The sequence below is a fragment of the Oryx dammah genome, unplaced genomic scaffold (genome assembly GCF_014754425.2).
Source record: "Oryx dammah isolate SB20612 unplaced genomic scaffold, SCBI_Odam_1.1 HiC_scaffold_29, whole genome shotgun sequence".
Taxonomy (NCBI): domain Eukaryota; kingdom Metazoa; phylum Chordata; class Mammalia; order Artiodactyla; family Bovidae; genus Oryx; species Oryx dammah.
This window is the reverse complement of record NW_024070213.1, coordinates 12,757,777-12,771,406: the sequence shown is the minus strand read 5'-3', so window position 1 is coordinate 12,771,406 and position 13,630 is coordinate 12,757,777. Positions and strand designations below refer to the sequence as shown.

At 57.2% G+C, this 13,630-nt stretch overlaps 1 protein-coding gene across 4 annotated transcripts in view; it reads right to left on the bottom strand.

Moving 5' to 3' along the window:
* Positions 1-13,630, bottom strand: part of SLC6A13 (solute carrier family 6 member 13) — a 38,805-nt gene that overhangs the window by 714 nt on the left and 24,461 nt on the right. Inside the window, exons 7-14 of one of the 4 annotated variants that reach the window (XR_005719757.1) lie at positions 12,603-12,737; positions 5,419-5,522; positions 4,566-4,690; positions 2,870-2,982; positions 2,412-2,549; positions 1,609-1,711; positions 993-1,151; positions 40-210 (exon numbers count right to left, since the gene is read on the bottom strand). Coding sequence is in view for 3 of the 4 variants with exons in the window: in XM_040233714.1 (XP_040089648.1) it covers positions 40-210; positions 1,051-1,151; positions 1,609-1,711; positions 2,412-2,549; positions 2,870-2,982; positions 4,566-4,690; positions 5,419-5,522; positions 12,603-12,737 (990 nt within the window). In the remaining variant the exon portion in view is untranslated. Of the gene's footprint in view, positions 1-39; positions 211-992; positions 1,152-1,608; positions 1,712-2,411; positions 2,550-2,869; positions 2,983-4,565; positions 4,691-5,418; positions 5,523-12,602; positions 12,738-13,630 lie in introns of those variants that run through there. The other 3 variants (XM_040233714.1, XM_040233715.1, XM_040233716.1) reach the window with 3 other exon arrangements.

The window sequence follows — 13,630 nt, the reverse complement described above, 5'->3', positions numbered from 1 at the left end:
GCTCGTCCTCTGCCTCTTTTCTCCCCTCCATCTCCCTACCTCTCTGAATGAGCCATTGAGGGTGCTGAGTTTGTAGCAGCTCCAGGCAGGAATGCAGACCATGGAGGAGAGGGCCAGGAGCCAGCCCAGGGCATCACCCCACCACGGGTATTTGTACTTCTTGTTGTAGGTCAGCGGGGTGTACTTGATCAGGGAGAAGAGGAAGGTGGCCTGAGGGTGAGAATGGGAGAGACGGGGCTGGGGGAGCATGGGTCCCCAACCCAGCTGGGCCAGTCTACCTCCAGCCTCCATCCACAGACTGCTCAAAATCCATACCCCTGGGGAGGTATTTCCAAGGCGCCTACTCTGTCTCTGCAGGGTCCCCACGCCCCTGGGCATCTCTACACGTGGTTGGCCCTCAGTTGGGACTTGGTGCCCAGCTGTGAGCACCTGGAGTGCAGGGGTGGAGCCTCCATCCCCTGGCCTGTCATCAGCACAGTGGGCATTCAGGGGCGCTGCTGACCCAGGAAAAGCCAAAGCAGCAGTGCTTGGGAGCTCAGGCCCAGACTCCAAGCCAGGCTGCTTGGGCTTGAGCCCCAGCTCTTGGCCACCTTCCGGCTCCAGTGAACTGCTTAACCTCTGGGGCTTCAGTTTCACCTGAGACGTGAATAAAGCGGTAATTCTTAACTTCATGGGGTTCTTGTGAGGACTGATTAAATGTGTCATGCACTCTGTGCCCAGCAAGAAGTTAAATGTTCTAGAACTGCTATTGTCATCACTGGACTTTATCAGTGAGTATCATCTCAGCAGCCCGAGGCATCTGCCCCACGTTAGACTCACATTGTGGAGTAGGTCGAGCCAGCTGCCCTGGCCCTCAGTTTATACTTCTGTGAAATGGGAAGGAAGAAGCTATCTGGCTCGCATTTTGCAGAACCCAACAGGAGGATGAATGACACCTCTAAAGGATTTTCAGTCCCCACGGAGAAGTCCCTTCTAGGGTAAGGGCCCATTACTCTCCTGGACCACCGCCTCTCTCCCTTCATCTGGTTTCTCCTCCGGAGCTTGTCTTACTGTGCACACAGCCGGTGTGAGGAAGAGCCAACAGTATTTGATGAGAGGCCACGGCCTATACCCAATCATGTCCTCGATATTGTCATAGAAGCGCCCGGCTCCTGCCATGGAGGAGGGAGGGGAGAAAGGACCGTCTAGCATCTGAAGCACCAGGACAGGGACCGCAGCGACCAGGAAGGGCAAGGACCGGTCAGGAAAAGACGTGGTGGATGTCTTCTCTGACTGCCCTGGGAACTGACTCTTGCCTGGAATTCACAGACATAAACAGCAGCAGGCAGAACTCGGCTTGGGCCAAGGCAGGGATTTTCTGATGATCGAGGTTGTTAAAGGCTGAAAAGCTCTAGATAAGATGTGATGTGGTCCCCCAGGGTGGGGTGGGGGCAGCCATCATTAGGAGGGTGCACAAGACCACCTCTTGGGGGCCATGTCGGATTCTTGAGATTTTTTTTTTTTGAGGTTGGGCCAGGGAAGGTGGTTGTGAGCAGTGGTATCTCCTTTGTCTGAGAGCCCTGGGCAGAGGCGAGTGCCAGGGTCAGGACCAAGGGGAGAGTCACTCACCGTAGGCCCAGGCCACGCAGAAGGACTCGAAGATGGCCACGAACAGCAAGCACATGCCGCTGGCCGCATAGTAGTCAAAGAGCTGGAAAACGTACATGCCGCCCTGCCCGGGGAGGGGGAGAGACAGAACCTTACCGAGGAGACAGGCACCCTCGGGGCGGGCGTGGAGAGGAGGCGGGGAGGATCATAGGAGATGGATGCAAAGAGAGCCTGGCTGGTAAGCTGTAAAGCTCTAGGCAGACTAGAGGAGGTTAGGGGCTTCTTATTGTTTTGGGAAAGAGAGCTGAAACAGCCATTATTAGCCGAGCCCTGAGAACAAGCAGGGGGTGACGCAGAATCCACGATAGTGTGCGTTTCTGGCAGAAGGTCAAGATAGGGGCCGTCCTGGGTACCTTCAGGCTATGAGTTCCATCTCCTGCCTTCTCCCCTGAGATGTCACCCGGAATGTCACCCACCCCAGGGCTCCCTTTACTGCCTTTGAAGTCTGTCCCTGGAACTTGGGTCAGCTGCCTGGGAACTCATGGGGTCTTGCTGGATGCAGTTTTTCCCAGTCCAACTGTACTAGACACTTTTGATTTTCCCATCCAGGCTTTCTATACTTCTCAGCATCTGGGGAGCCAAAGCATCCCTCAGCCATGACCAGAGCTAGATGTTCAGTGCTTCCCAGGCTGGGAAAGGACCAGACCCCAGGCCCTGAAGCCCAGATGGCAGAGACCTGGCATCACAGCAGCTGCTTCCCCTGCTGGGAGGACAGTGACCCCTCCTCCTCCCCAGGACCCACCTGCAAGCCCCCACTCCCTCACCTCTGTGAGCATGACCAGCCCGACGAGGAAGGAGGTGACAGACACCCCCAGAATGAGGACCTCCCTCCGGTTCTTCTTGCGGAACACACGGGGGTACATGTCCACCAACGCCGTCACCAGGCTTTCCACGCACACGAACTGGATGAGAGGGCGAGGAGTTGGAGGGCAAGCGCCTCCCACAAGAAGCTCCGTCAACCAGCTCTGGCTCATCGCTCCCGGGGGCAGCCCGACCTGCCTCCTGACGGTCCAGAGCGGCCCCTGCATGGTTGGGGTTGGACCCTCCAAAGCTCCCCTCGGTCCCTAGAAGGGCATCGCCACCTGACACGCGCCCAGCCCCCAGCTGTTTTAAGGGCCTTCAGGGCATCAGGTTCAGTGTGGGGAACAAGCCCGCTGCTCCCCGCCCCCAACCCACGCACACCACTTCCCCTCAGGCTCCAAGTGGCCATCTCTCTTGATACCTGGCTGTCCAGTCCCAGGAGGACGACCATGAAGAAGAAGCAGCAGGCCCAGAGGGGCGAGAAGGGCAACATCACCACAGCCCGGGGGTAGGCGATGAAGGCCAGGCCGGGGCCTGTGCAGGGAGAGAGGGACACGCCAGTGCCACCCCCAGGCGGGCGTCCCAGTGTGGGACACAGGACAGCGGGAGCCCGGAAGCTAGCCACCCCCACCACCGTCCTGGCCCAGAAGAAGACACCCAGACCCCAACCTGATCCCTGCCCTTCAAGGTACTGCCTGCTGTTTTCTCGGGGCAGGAGGAGAACGTAAAGGCTGGTGCATTTTAAAGGGTTTTGGAAAATAGGAAGGGGTCTATTTCGCGCACATTTCTATAAGTTTTACCGCCAAATCCTCAGCGCTCACTCTCCAGATCTATTGCTCCAAACCAGAGGTTTCCTACTTAAAAAGAGCTCACAGATGTTTGTGGAGCTGGTTGTCCCAGTGTAAAAGGGAAGGTGGGGGAGGTGAAGGACATGGAGCCTTCGTGCGACCGTAAGGCAATACTAGATTGGGTCTGGGGCACCGCTGGCCACCTCTGCACCTCTGCACTGCCTTTTCTCTTGACCAACAAGCGAGCTGGCATTGGGTGTCATGATACTGCACACCCCCATCCTCTCAAACATTTCATGTTGCCCTCGGCTGGCTCAGATGGCAAGAACAGGGTCACATGCCGGCACCCGATCATCCATAGGGAGCTGCCTTTGAAAGGAAGGGCACGTCTATGGCCCTAACACTCTGAATGCACCCAATCTTGTCTAAAAGGAAGAGCAAGACCATGGGCCAGGAGGACGGTCAGCTCCTAGCCTGCTTCCCACGCTGCCAGGGCCTGCCCCCTCCCCACCTCTCTCCATCACAAGTCGCCACAAACACTCAGCACCTCGCCTGGCACAGGGCAGCGCTTTGTAAGAGAAACACGATCGGTCTTAATAAGAACCCATGATGTCAGTTATCTGGTGCCCGGCACCTTGTGTGATGGGGGAGCTTGTGAGCCCCATGATCAAAATCATCTTGTTACAGGTGCAAGCAGGTGGTCCACGGGCCTAGAGGGTGTACAAGGCAAACGCTGGCCACTTACCCAGATAGGGGACCATCTGTGATTTTATTTAAAAGCAACAGCAGTGCTGCATGGGTAGGGGGCAGGGAATGAGGGTCAGGCACTTAAAGGAGGAAAGCCATGTGCCGGTAATTAACTCGCCTCTGAGACACACTTTAAAGGGTACAAGACAGGGCAGGATGCAGGACAATGTATACTGCATCTTAGCAACTGGTTGTTACAAGATGTAACAAGCAGAAACAGTAATATGTGTGTGTGTGTGTGTGTGAATGTGTACGTGTAGACGTAGGTGTGTTCTTTTTCTCTTAAAAGACTAAACCATTTCTGGAGGGAAACCATGAGCCTGATGACACTGGTTGCCTCCAGGGTGAGGAACTGGAGGCGGGTGTGGAAGGAAGCTGTGCTCTGCACACGTGTTCGCCCTTTGAAGCTGGAATTGCTGCTTAAGTCCATCCCACATCTTTCCAGGATGCAGCCACTGAAAGGTCACCCAGAGTGTAGGGGACAATAGAAACGCCTGTGAATCCCCGTGGGCTGGCGAAGGTTCAGACAAAGCTCATGGAGTCACCTGTCTCGGGCCCCCCACCCCCCAAAACACCACCCACCTGACTCGGCCACCTCAGAGATGGGCACCCCCTGCTCTTGGGACATGAAGCCCAGGATAGAGAAGATGGCAAACCCGGCCACGAAGCTGGTGCCGCTGTTGAGGAAGCAGAGCGCGATGCTGTCCCTGCGGGCGGGGCGGGGCAGGGAACAGACGGTCAGCGGGGCTCCCAGCACCTCTGGCCGGGACCAGGGAACCCAAGGGAAACCGCTTGCCCAGCAGGGGCAGTGTACACCGAAGGGGCTGGTCCTGAGCCCCGACTCCATGGGCTCAGACTTGGACTGACCCACGATCATCCTGGAAGAGTGAGGCCCCAAGCGAGTAATAGGGTCTGAACCTCACCCGCGGACACACAGCCTCCCTCTCCCACCGAGCCGTCACCGTGCCTCCTGGGACACCACCCTCGTGACTCAGCCCAGCCCGCACGTTAATGGAGGGGAGAGGGGCACCCAGGCTACAGATGTTCCTTACTCACCTAAGTTTCTATTTTGAAATGCATGATGTGATTTTGTTTAGCTAATACTAAAACTGGCTTAAATTCTCTGACATAACCCAGGTGGTCCCGCAGGAGCCCTGGGGAGGGGCCAGAGCAGGCGGGCCTGGGCTGCTCTGTGTGACTCACTCCCGGGCAGATCTGCTTGCCCACCTGTGCCCAGGGCTGGGTTTCCCAGCCAACCTCAATTACCCTGTCCTCCAGGGAGCAATCGCTTGCCCGTGCTGCCCCTGGCTCCTCTCACCACCTGGCAGCCCTGGCAGATTGATTGGAGAGTGGAGTGAAGGCAGATGGGGTGTAGGGATCGCCCCTGACCTGGCACACCTGGAGGGGCAGGCGCCCAGGCCCCGCCCCCACTCACCTGTAGCAGTTGTTGTGATACTTGTTGTAGCTGCCCAGGGCCGTCAGGCACCCTAGGCAGATGGCGAAGGAGAAGAAGATCTGTGTGCCCGCGTCCATCCACACCTACACAGAGAAAAGGCAAGAAAGCTGCCCCTCCGAGGTGCCCACAGGCCCACCGCCGAGCCAGGCTGGAGATACCGAGCCCTGCCCTCAGCCGGGGCAGAGAGCCCCCAGACCATGCTGTCCCAGTGGGCTCGACTTCCTGGGCTTCTAGATGGGGTGTGTTGGGCACCAACGGGATGGCACGGGCATCAGGACTAAAGGACCCACGATGGAGGCTGGTGGGCAGGTGCTGTAGAACCAAGTGAGGCCTGGGAACTTTCCTGGTGGTCCAATGGTTAAGATTCCCTGCTCACAATGCAGGGGGGGCCCTGGGTTCAATCCCTGCTCAGGGAAATAGATCCCACATGCCGCAAAAAAAAAAAAAAAAAAACCTTCACGTTGAAACTAAGGCCCGGGGCAGTCAGATACAAAACAAAAAAACAAGCTAAAACAACAAGTGAGGCTGGGCCCCACGCTGCTGTAATGGAAACAAAGCCCGGGGCTCAGCCCCCACTTTCTCCCACCCCAGACTCCAGATGATGTGCTCAGTTTGGAAGGAACCCAGAACAGTCTTTCTGGGGATGTGGGTCCTCAATGTCAGAGCCTTCATGGGAGTGTGTCCCACGTGCCTCAAAACCCTCTGAAAACAGAGGAGGGATCCTCCGCTCACAAAACATCCAGAGGGTGAAGAGATGTCATCTCGAAGGGGCTGTGTGCTCCTGGGGGAAGACGGCGCTCGGTAAACACAGGGCACAGCTGTCCCTCTTATTATCTCAGCTGCCGGCCCGGCCTGTGCACGCTGTGATTTAGATTTCACAGCTAGAATAACATCCCAAAGAGAAAGAAGATCAAGGCAAACGGGGCTCGGCAAGGCTGCAGATCCACAGGAGGTGGGGGTCCTGGGGCCACAGACCCTCCCCAGGCACCTCCTGCCTTCAGAGGACGTGAGCACCGAGCTGGGGCCACGGACATCGCCAGGCTGGTGGCGGGGTCCCCACTTCTGGTCTCACCCTCCACAGTAGCCCCCAAAGAGGTCCCTGCTGTCCTTCCGGTAAAATCAGGCTCCCGTGTCCATGGGCACCAAAGCCTCAGCTGCTCGTGTCCACAGCTCCTCAGCCCCTGCCCACCCCCCTGCCTCCCTAACCACAGCGACCACCCTCGACCTCCCTTGCTCCTGCTCTCACTCCCCCAAAATGCCCCCTTTCCTTGGTGCTCTGACAGGTCCAAGGGACCCCATGCCAGCTGCCTGCCTCAGAACACACATTCCTCAACGTGTATCCCAGCTGAGACCCTGAACTAGGCCTAGAGCAGAACCCAGAAGCCTGTGTGGTTTCAGAGCCTCCTGGGGAACCCCAGTGTATAGCCCAGAAGTGGGGATCCCGCCCTTCCAGCCTCTCAGAACTGGAGTCCACCCCGGCGCTCTCGCCTCCTGCTCTCTTTCCACTTGTGCGGGGCTGGAGACAGACAGGAAAGAGGGTGAAGAGAGGGGAGCCACGCCTGACCGTCTGTGCCTCCTGCCCACCAGGACTCCCAGGGCATTTGGGAGGCAGGAGCTGCCACTTGGGGCAGGGGGTCCTCAGCAAGAAGCATAGAGGAAGACCCCCAAGGGGGCAGGGCCAGAAAAGAGATAGCAGGCAAGGTCGACCAGCCCAAGGAAACTTTCTTAAGCCTCAGGGGAAATGATGATGGGGAGAGGGGAGGGGGGGCCTCGGGATTTATTTTGGAAGCTGGAGAAGGAAAGGGCAGGCGTGAGAGAAGCCGAGCGGGGGGTACCAGGGTGGGCACTACAAAACTCAGTGGACACCCCAGGCAGAGGTTGTGCCTCAGGGAGTCCGGTGCCTCCTTTGCGGCGTCTCAAACCCTTTCCTCTTCTAAAACTGCCCCAGAGACTGAGGGGTGCGTCCTCCAGGAAGCCCAGTGGCCTCTGGTCTGAAGGCCGCTCGTCCGTCCCCTTCATTATCACAGCCTGAGGGGTGGGTCAGTGAGGCAAGAGGCTCTGAGCTCGAGAAGAAAGGATAAGGGGGGACTTCCCTTGTGGTTGGAGAAGGCAATGGCACCCCACTCCAGTACTCTTGCCTAGAAAATCCCATGGACGAAAGAGCCTGGTGGGCTGCCGTCTATGGGGTCGCACAGAGTCAGACACGACTGAGCGCCTTCACTTTCACTTTTCACTTTCATGCACTGGAGAAGGCAATGGCAACCCACTCCAGTGTTCTTGCCTGGAGAATCCCAGGGACAGGGGAGCCTGGTAAGCTGCCGTCTATGGGGTCGCACAGGGTCAGACGCTACTAAAGCGACTTAGCATCCCTGGTGGTCTGGTGGTTAAGAATCTACCTGGCAATGTGGGGGGATAAGGGTTCGATTCCCGGTTGGGGAGCTAAAATCTCACATGCTTTGGAGCAACTAAGCCTGTGGGCCACAGCTGAAGAGTCTGTGCTGCAAAGAAAGAGCCTGCGTGATGCAATAGAAAGAAACCCCATGTGCTACAACTAAGACTTGCTCTGTGTGCTCCGTCGCTCAGTCGTGTCCGACTCTCTGCGACCCCACGGACTGCAGCCCACCAGGCTCCTCTGTCCATGGGATTCTCCAGGCAGGAATACTGGAGTGGGTTGCCATTTCCTCCTCCAGGAGCTAAGACCTGACGAAGCCAAAATAAAATAGTAAATAAATAAAAAGAAAGAATCAGGGAGGTCTCTCCAGGCAGGTCATCCAGGACCTGGCCCAGCCTCGGGCCCTGGAGGTCCACTCCCATACCTGGCGGGGCCCACAGTCCACATGGGAAACTCTCTGTTTCCTCAGAGACATTCCCACGGTTGCCCGCGGGCAGATCCCAGTGTTAGGAAGTATTTCGAACTTGGGCTTGGGAAGAAGAAATAAAGGAAAACTGTGACTTGGCTGTTCACCTCGCCCTCGGGGGACACACTCAGATCAAGCTGGGAGGAGAGGTTGATGAGAACAGAGGAAAAGGAAGCAGAAGGCCTTAGGGTTCAGAGTGCAGGGGTCAGCCCCACAACTGTGACCCAGGCCCCTGGCTAGTGAGTTGGATTGCAGCTGCTCTGGGCTGGCCTGCAGGGGTAGGGGAGCCGCAGGCTGGGGGTGGAGTGGGGAAGGGCTGGAGCACAGCAGAGCAAGCCATTCTGTTCCTGCTGTAGCCCAGCTGCCACCTGCCTGGTGCAGGAGCCCTGATTTCCAGAACAAAGCTCCATGAGCTTGGCTGGCACAGAAGACTGCCTGACAAAACAGGTGTGAAAAAAACTTGGCCACGTGTGGGTTAAAAAGAGGTCTTGGAGTGGGGGACAGGGGAAGAGAGAAATTTCTAGAAGATCCAGGAAAGATGTTTTTCAACCCAGAGTCCAACCCCAAGAACTATTATATTTACTATTTTCAGAAAGGCGATTATGGAACAGAAAAAGCCTGGGCTTTGGAGTCAAACTGAGTTCATTTCCTAACTCTGTTCATTACTTGCTGTGTGACCTTAGGCGGGTCACTTAACCTCTCTGAACCTCACTTGCCTCATCATGAAAATGGTAATAATAAGTTAAATAAAAAGGGGGTATATTAACAGATAAAATGTGTAAAATAACAAATAAAAATAAAATAGTGTATGTCAAATGCCTAATACATAAAAAAACACTAGTTCCCTATCCCACCTCAGGGCTTCCCTGGTAGCTCAGCTGGTAAAGAATTTGCTTGCAGTGCAGTAGACCCTGGTTCAATCCCCGGGTCGGGAAGTTCCCTGGAGAAGGGATGGGCTACCCACTCCAGTATTCTTGGGCTTCCCTGGTGGCTCAGATGGTAAAGAATCCACCTGCAATGCAAGAGACCTGGGTTCAATCCCTGGGTTGGAAGATTTCCCTGGAGAAGGGCATGGCAACCCACTCCAGTATTCTTGCCTGGAGAATCCCCATGGACAGAGGAGCCTGGAGGGTCACAAAGAATTAGACACGACTGCGTGACTAAGCACAGCATATCACAGTGGGCTATTTGCTGTTGCTGTCATTTTAAAGAAGCAACTCGCCTTCCAGGTTCCCTAGGTCTCAATGTGCGACATCAAATAAAAAGCCTCGTTCTAATTAATGGCTCCAACCTCCCCCCCGAAATAAACCCTCCCGAGAATAGCTTAACACGAAGATTTAAGATGTCCAGCAAGGGTTCTCTGGACACGTTGTCCCCAGACCCTGTCCTTACCGATCTACCAGAGCGCAATGGACAGACAAAAAGGCTCAGGGTGGGTGAGGGAAAGAAACAGAGCCTGACCAGCACACGCACCAGCGGGGCCCCCGCGGCTGCTCCCCAGTGGGACAGAGTTGGTGCTGGGGAGCCCGAGAGAGGCGGCAGCCCACCCACCGCACAGCAGCCTGGCAGACAGAGAAGCCCAGTCGCGTCTCTGCCTGGCTTCTGCTCCCAGACTGAGCTTGACAGACACAGACGCTCTGGTCTTTGTGCTGCAGGAATTTTGCACCTTTCTCAAGTGCCAGCCAAATGCAGGTTGGAACCGTCACACTTCCTGGGGAACACCAACTGGATTTGATTAGCACTCTGGCCGGGACATCCCGCACTGCAGAAGGCCAGGACCAGCAGCTAACATGACTGCTCACGAGCTCAGAACTAAGCCTGGCTCTGGAAACCATGGCCTTGGAGGACTCTGAGGGCATCGGCTCCCTGCATGGCCTGAAGCTGCCCGGGGTTGGAAGGACAGTGTCCTGGAGAGGAGACTGAAAGAGGTCTTCATCCCTGTAGTAGCCAGACGCAGAATTATGGCCTTTTAACTCTCAGAGCTGCATGCTTTCTTGTCCTCCTTCATATTTGCCGCCAGCTGTTATATGTGGTGCTGGAGAAGACTCTCAAGAGTCCCTCGGACAGCAAGGAGATAGAACCAGTCAATCCTAAAGGAAATCAGTCCTGAATAGTCATTGGAAGGACTGAGCTGAAGTTGAAACTCCAATACTTTGGCCACCTGATGCCAAGAACTGACTCATTGGAAAAGACCCTGATGCTGGGAAAGATTGAAGGCAGGAGGAGAAGGGGACAACAGACGAAGGGATGTTTGGATGGCATCACTGACTCAACGGACATGAGTTTGAGCAAACTCCGGGAGACGTTGAAGGACAGGGGAGCCTGGTGTGCTGCAGTCCATGGGGTCGCAAAGAGTCAGACACACAGACACGACTGAGCAACTTAATAACAACTAACAACGGTGGGGATACTTCACTGGTTGATGGTGAGGATGAGCTGAAATAGTACACATGAACCTCTTAACAAAGCCAGGGCTGTGGCAGGCGCTCAGCAGTTGTCAGCTATGCACAGCTGGTCAGCACGAACATGGCATCAGTCAGAAAAGCCACCGGTCAGTACCAGAGATTCTAGACCCTGTCTCCCTTTCTTCTTTCATTCCATCTGCCCGTCTCCCTGTCCGTCACCCCTCCTTCTTCCTGCCTGACCCCCAAGTAAAGACACCTTGTGGCTCAGCCACCAGTCCACGCCGTGCTCCAGAACCACAGCAGCTCCTCCTGCGTGAAGGATCCATGCCAGACACACACCTGGCTCCTCTCCCCCCAGGCCTTGCCCAGCTCTGCTGCTCCACCGCCTCCAGCTTGCTGCCTGGTCCCACCACAGGGTTCCCTGTGGGTCTCGGCCTGCTGTTACCTCCATGTGAGCCTGGGCCCCGTCTGCTCATCTGTGCTGCGAGGAGTTTGCACAGATGACGTCTGGGGTTTTCTAGCTTCGGCAGCTGCCATTCTACAGTTTGGCTCCACAGCCTGACTGCACCCTCGGGCCCAGGTGGAGATGAGACAGCTGCGTCTGTCTCTATCTGTCTCAGAAACGAGTGCAGGAGGGTACGCTCACATCCCACTAGAGGTCATGAAGGAACCCCAGGGCCGAGGCTGGGGCAATGTCTGGGCTCGAATGGTCTGGCTGCTTCTGGGGGCCACAGCAACCCCAGGACCCAGGATGGAAGAGCTTGTAGTCCATCTAGGGGGGAAAAGCAGGCTGGAGAACAGTCACCCCAATCTCTGCACAAAGAACCAGGGGAGCCACTGCCTCTGTGGGGATGTCCCCTCCTCAAAGGGAGCTGGGGGAGGGGCTGTTCCCTCCTCTCCTGCCCCCATTGCCCCTCAGCAAGACAATGCCACTGCCTTTACTATTAAAATGTTTGAAAAGCTGGTCTGCCCTGAGCTGGGCGACACTTTCAGGGACATGGCCCCTCCCCACCGAGCAGAGGAGGCTCCTGGGAGGTGACCTTTGCTGGGGGGATGGGGGCAGGGGGTAGCCCGGTGTGTAGGGCTCTGGGCTCCCCTCGCCCATGGCCTCCCCTCGCCCATGGCCTCTTCTGCCTCCGCACCTCCTGGCTTTGCATGCATATGCATCCTGAGCTGCTCAGTCCTGTCCGACTCTTTGAGACCCCATGCACTGTAGCCCGCCAGGCTCCTCTGTCCATGGGACTCTCCAGGCAAGAATGCTGGAGCGGGTTGCTGTGCCCTCCTTCAGGAGATCTTCCCGAGCCAGGGATGTAACCCTAGTCTTCTGCATTGACAGGCCGGTTCTTTACCACTAGCACCACCTGGGAGGCCCTTCAAAACGGCGGGCAAACAGGAGGCGGGAAGCCGGCAGAGGCTTCTCACAACAGGCCTTGCTGCCCAAATCCTCGGTCAGCAAGCACCCGCTCCTGGAGGGTGGACCTGAAGGAAGGGCCGGGAGGGGCGGGGAGGCAGGGTGCAGCCCTCCGGACAGCAGGCAGGAAACTCAACACCAGCCAGCTGGCTCCAGGCGGGGCCGGAGACACGACCGGTGGTGGGCCGTGTGGGCAGAGAGGGGGAAGCAGAGGGCTGGCGGAGGGTCAGGGGAGAGAGGCTCCCCTGTGTGAAAGGAGGTGCCAAGCGGGGTGGGAGGTGGGGCAGGGCAGAGCCTGGAGAAGGGCTTTTAGGACCTTCAGCCCCCAAGGGACAACCCCTGGGCTCCCTGGCAGCTGTGAAACTAGCAGGGAAGCACACAGAGCTGCCAGCAGATGTGTGGAAATATCCCCCACCAAGGATGCCGGAGATGGAGCAGAGATGCCCATACAGAACACAGGGGCAGCCCTCGTCATCGGTGGTTTCTTACCTGGGGGTCCCAGAGACGCGTGAGGTTTGGGTACAGGTAGAACTGAATTCCTTGGGCTGCCCCAGGCAGCGTCACCCCTCGAATCAACAGGACCACCAGCATGAGGTAAGGGAAGGTGGCCGTAAAGTACACCACCTGGGCCAAGGCGATGGAAAGACACGGAAGCTGTGAGGGGGGTGGGAGGGGCTGGAGGAGCTGCAACCCCACGGGAGAGGTCACGGAGCCCGCCTGCTCCCCCCTCCCGCTCACCCCTCATCCCGCAGCTGTTCAGTCCTGTCTGCCCTCTGCCTCTGGCCACAATCTCCCGCCTCCCTCCCTCCAGCTCCCCCCGCACAATCCCCGGCAAATATTTGTTGAGTGACTGAATGAACTTAGGCATGCCCCTGACAGGGGGCTTAGAACTGTGGCCAGGGTCGTTGGGGATGACAGCTATGTCACATGTGACCCTGTCCTCGTCGAGCTTACGAGCTTAGCATGACTGCGTGGCCCGATTAGGAGAGTGGCCTGGTCAGAGGCCTCGGGGGCCAGGGTCCGGGAGAACTCAAGCTGCCCTGTCTGACACACTCCAGGCAGGGCGTCTCCCTCAGGCCTCGGGTGGCTGAGAATTGTGTCAAGATGAACAGCCCCGAAGCACTGCTGTATTAAGCAGGACGCTGTGAACCGTGTGCAGTGGGCAATGTGCCACACACGAGGTGTGTTCCGAGATTCTGCCTCCCTCCCTGGCTATGCCTCCACCCCTCTCTCCCTCTCCCCTCCACATGTCTCCCCCCACCTGTCTCCCTCTCCCCCTCTCTGTCTCCCCTCCCCCCTCTGTTTCCCCTCCCCCTCTCTGTCTGTCTCCCAATTCCTCTGTCTCCCCGTTCCTCTCTCTGTCTCCCCCCCCTTTGTCTCCCCCGCCCCCCCATCTTCCCCTCCCCTCTCTGTCTCCCCCTCCCCCCTCTATCTTCCCCTCCCCCTCTCTGTCTCCCCCTCCCCCCTCTATCTTCCCCTCCCCCTCTCTGTCTCCCCCTCCCCCCTCTATCTTCCCC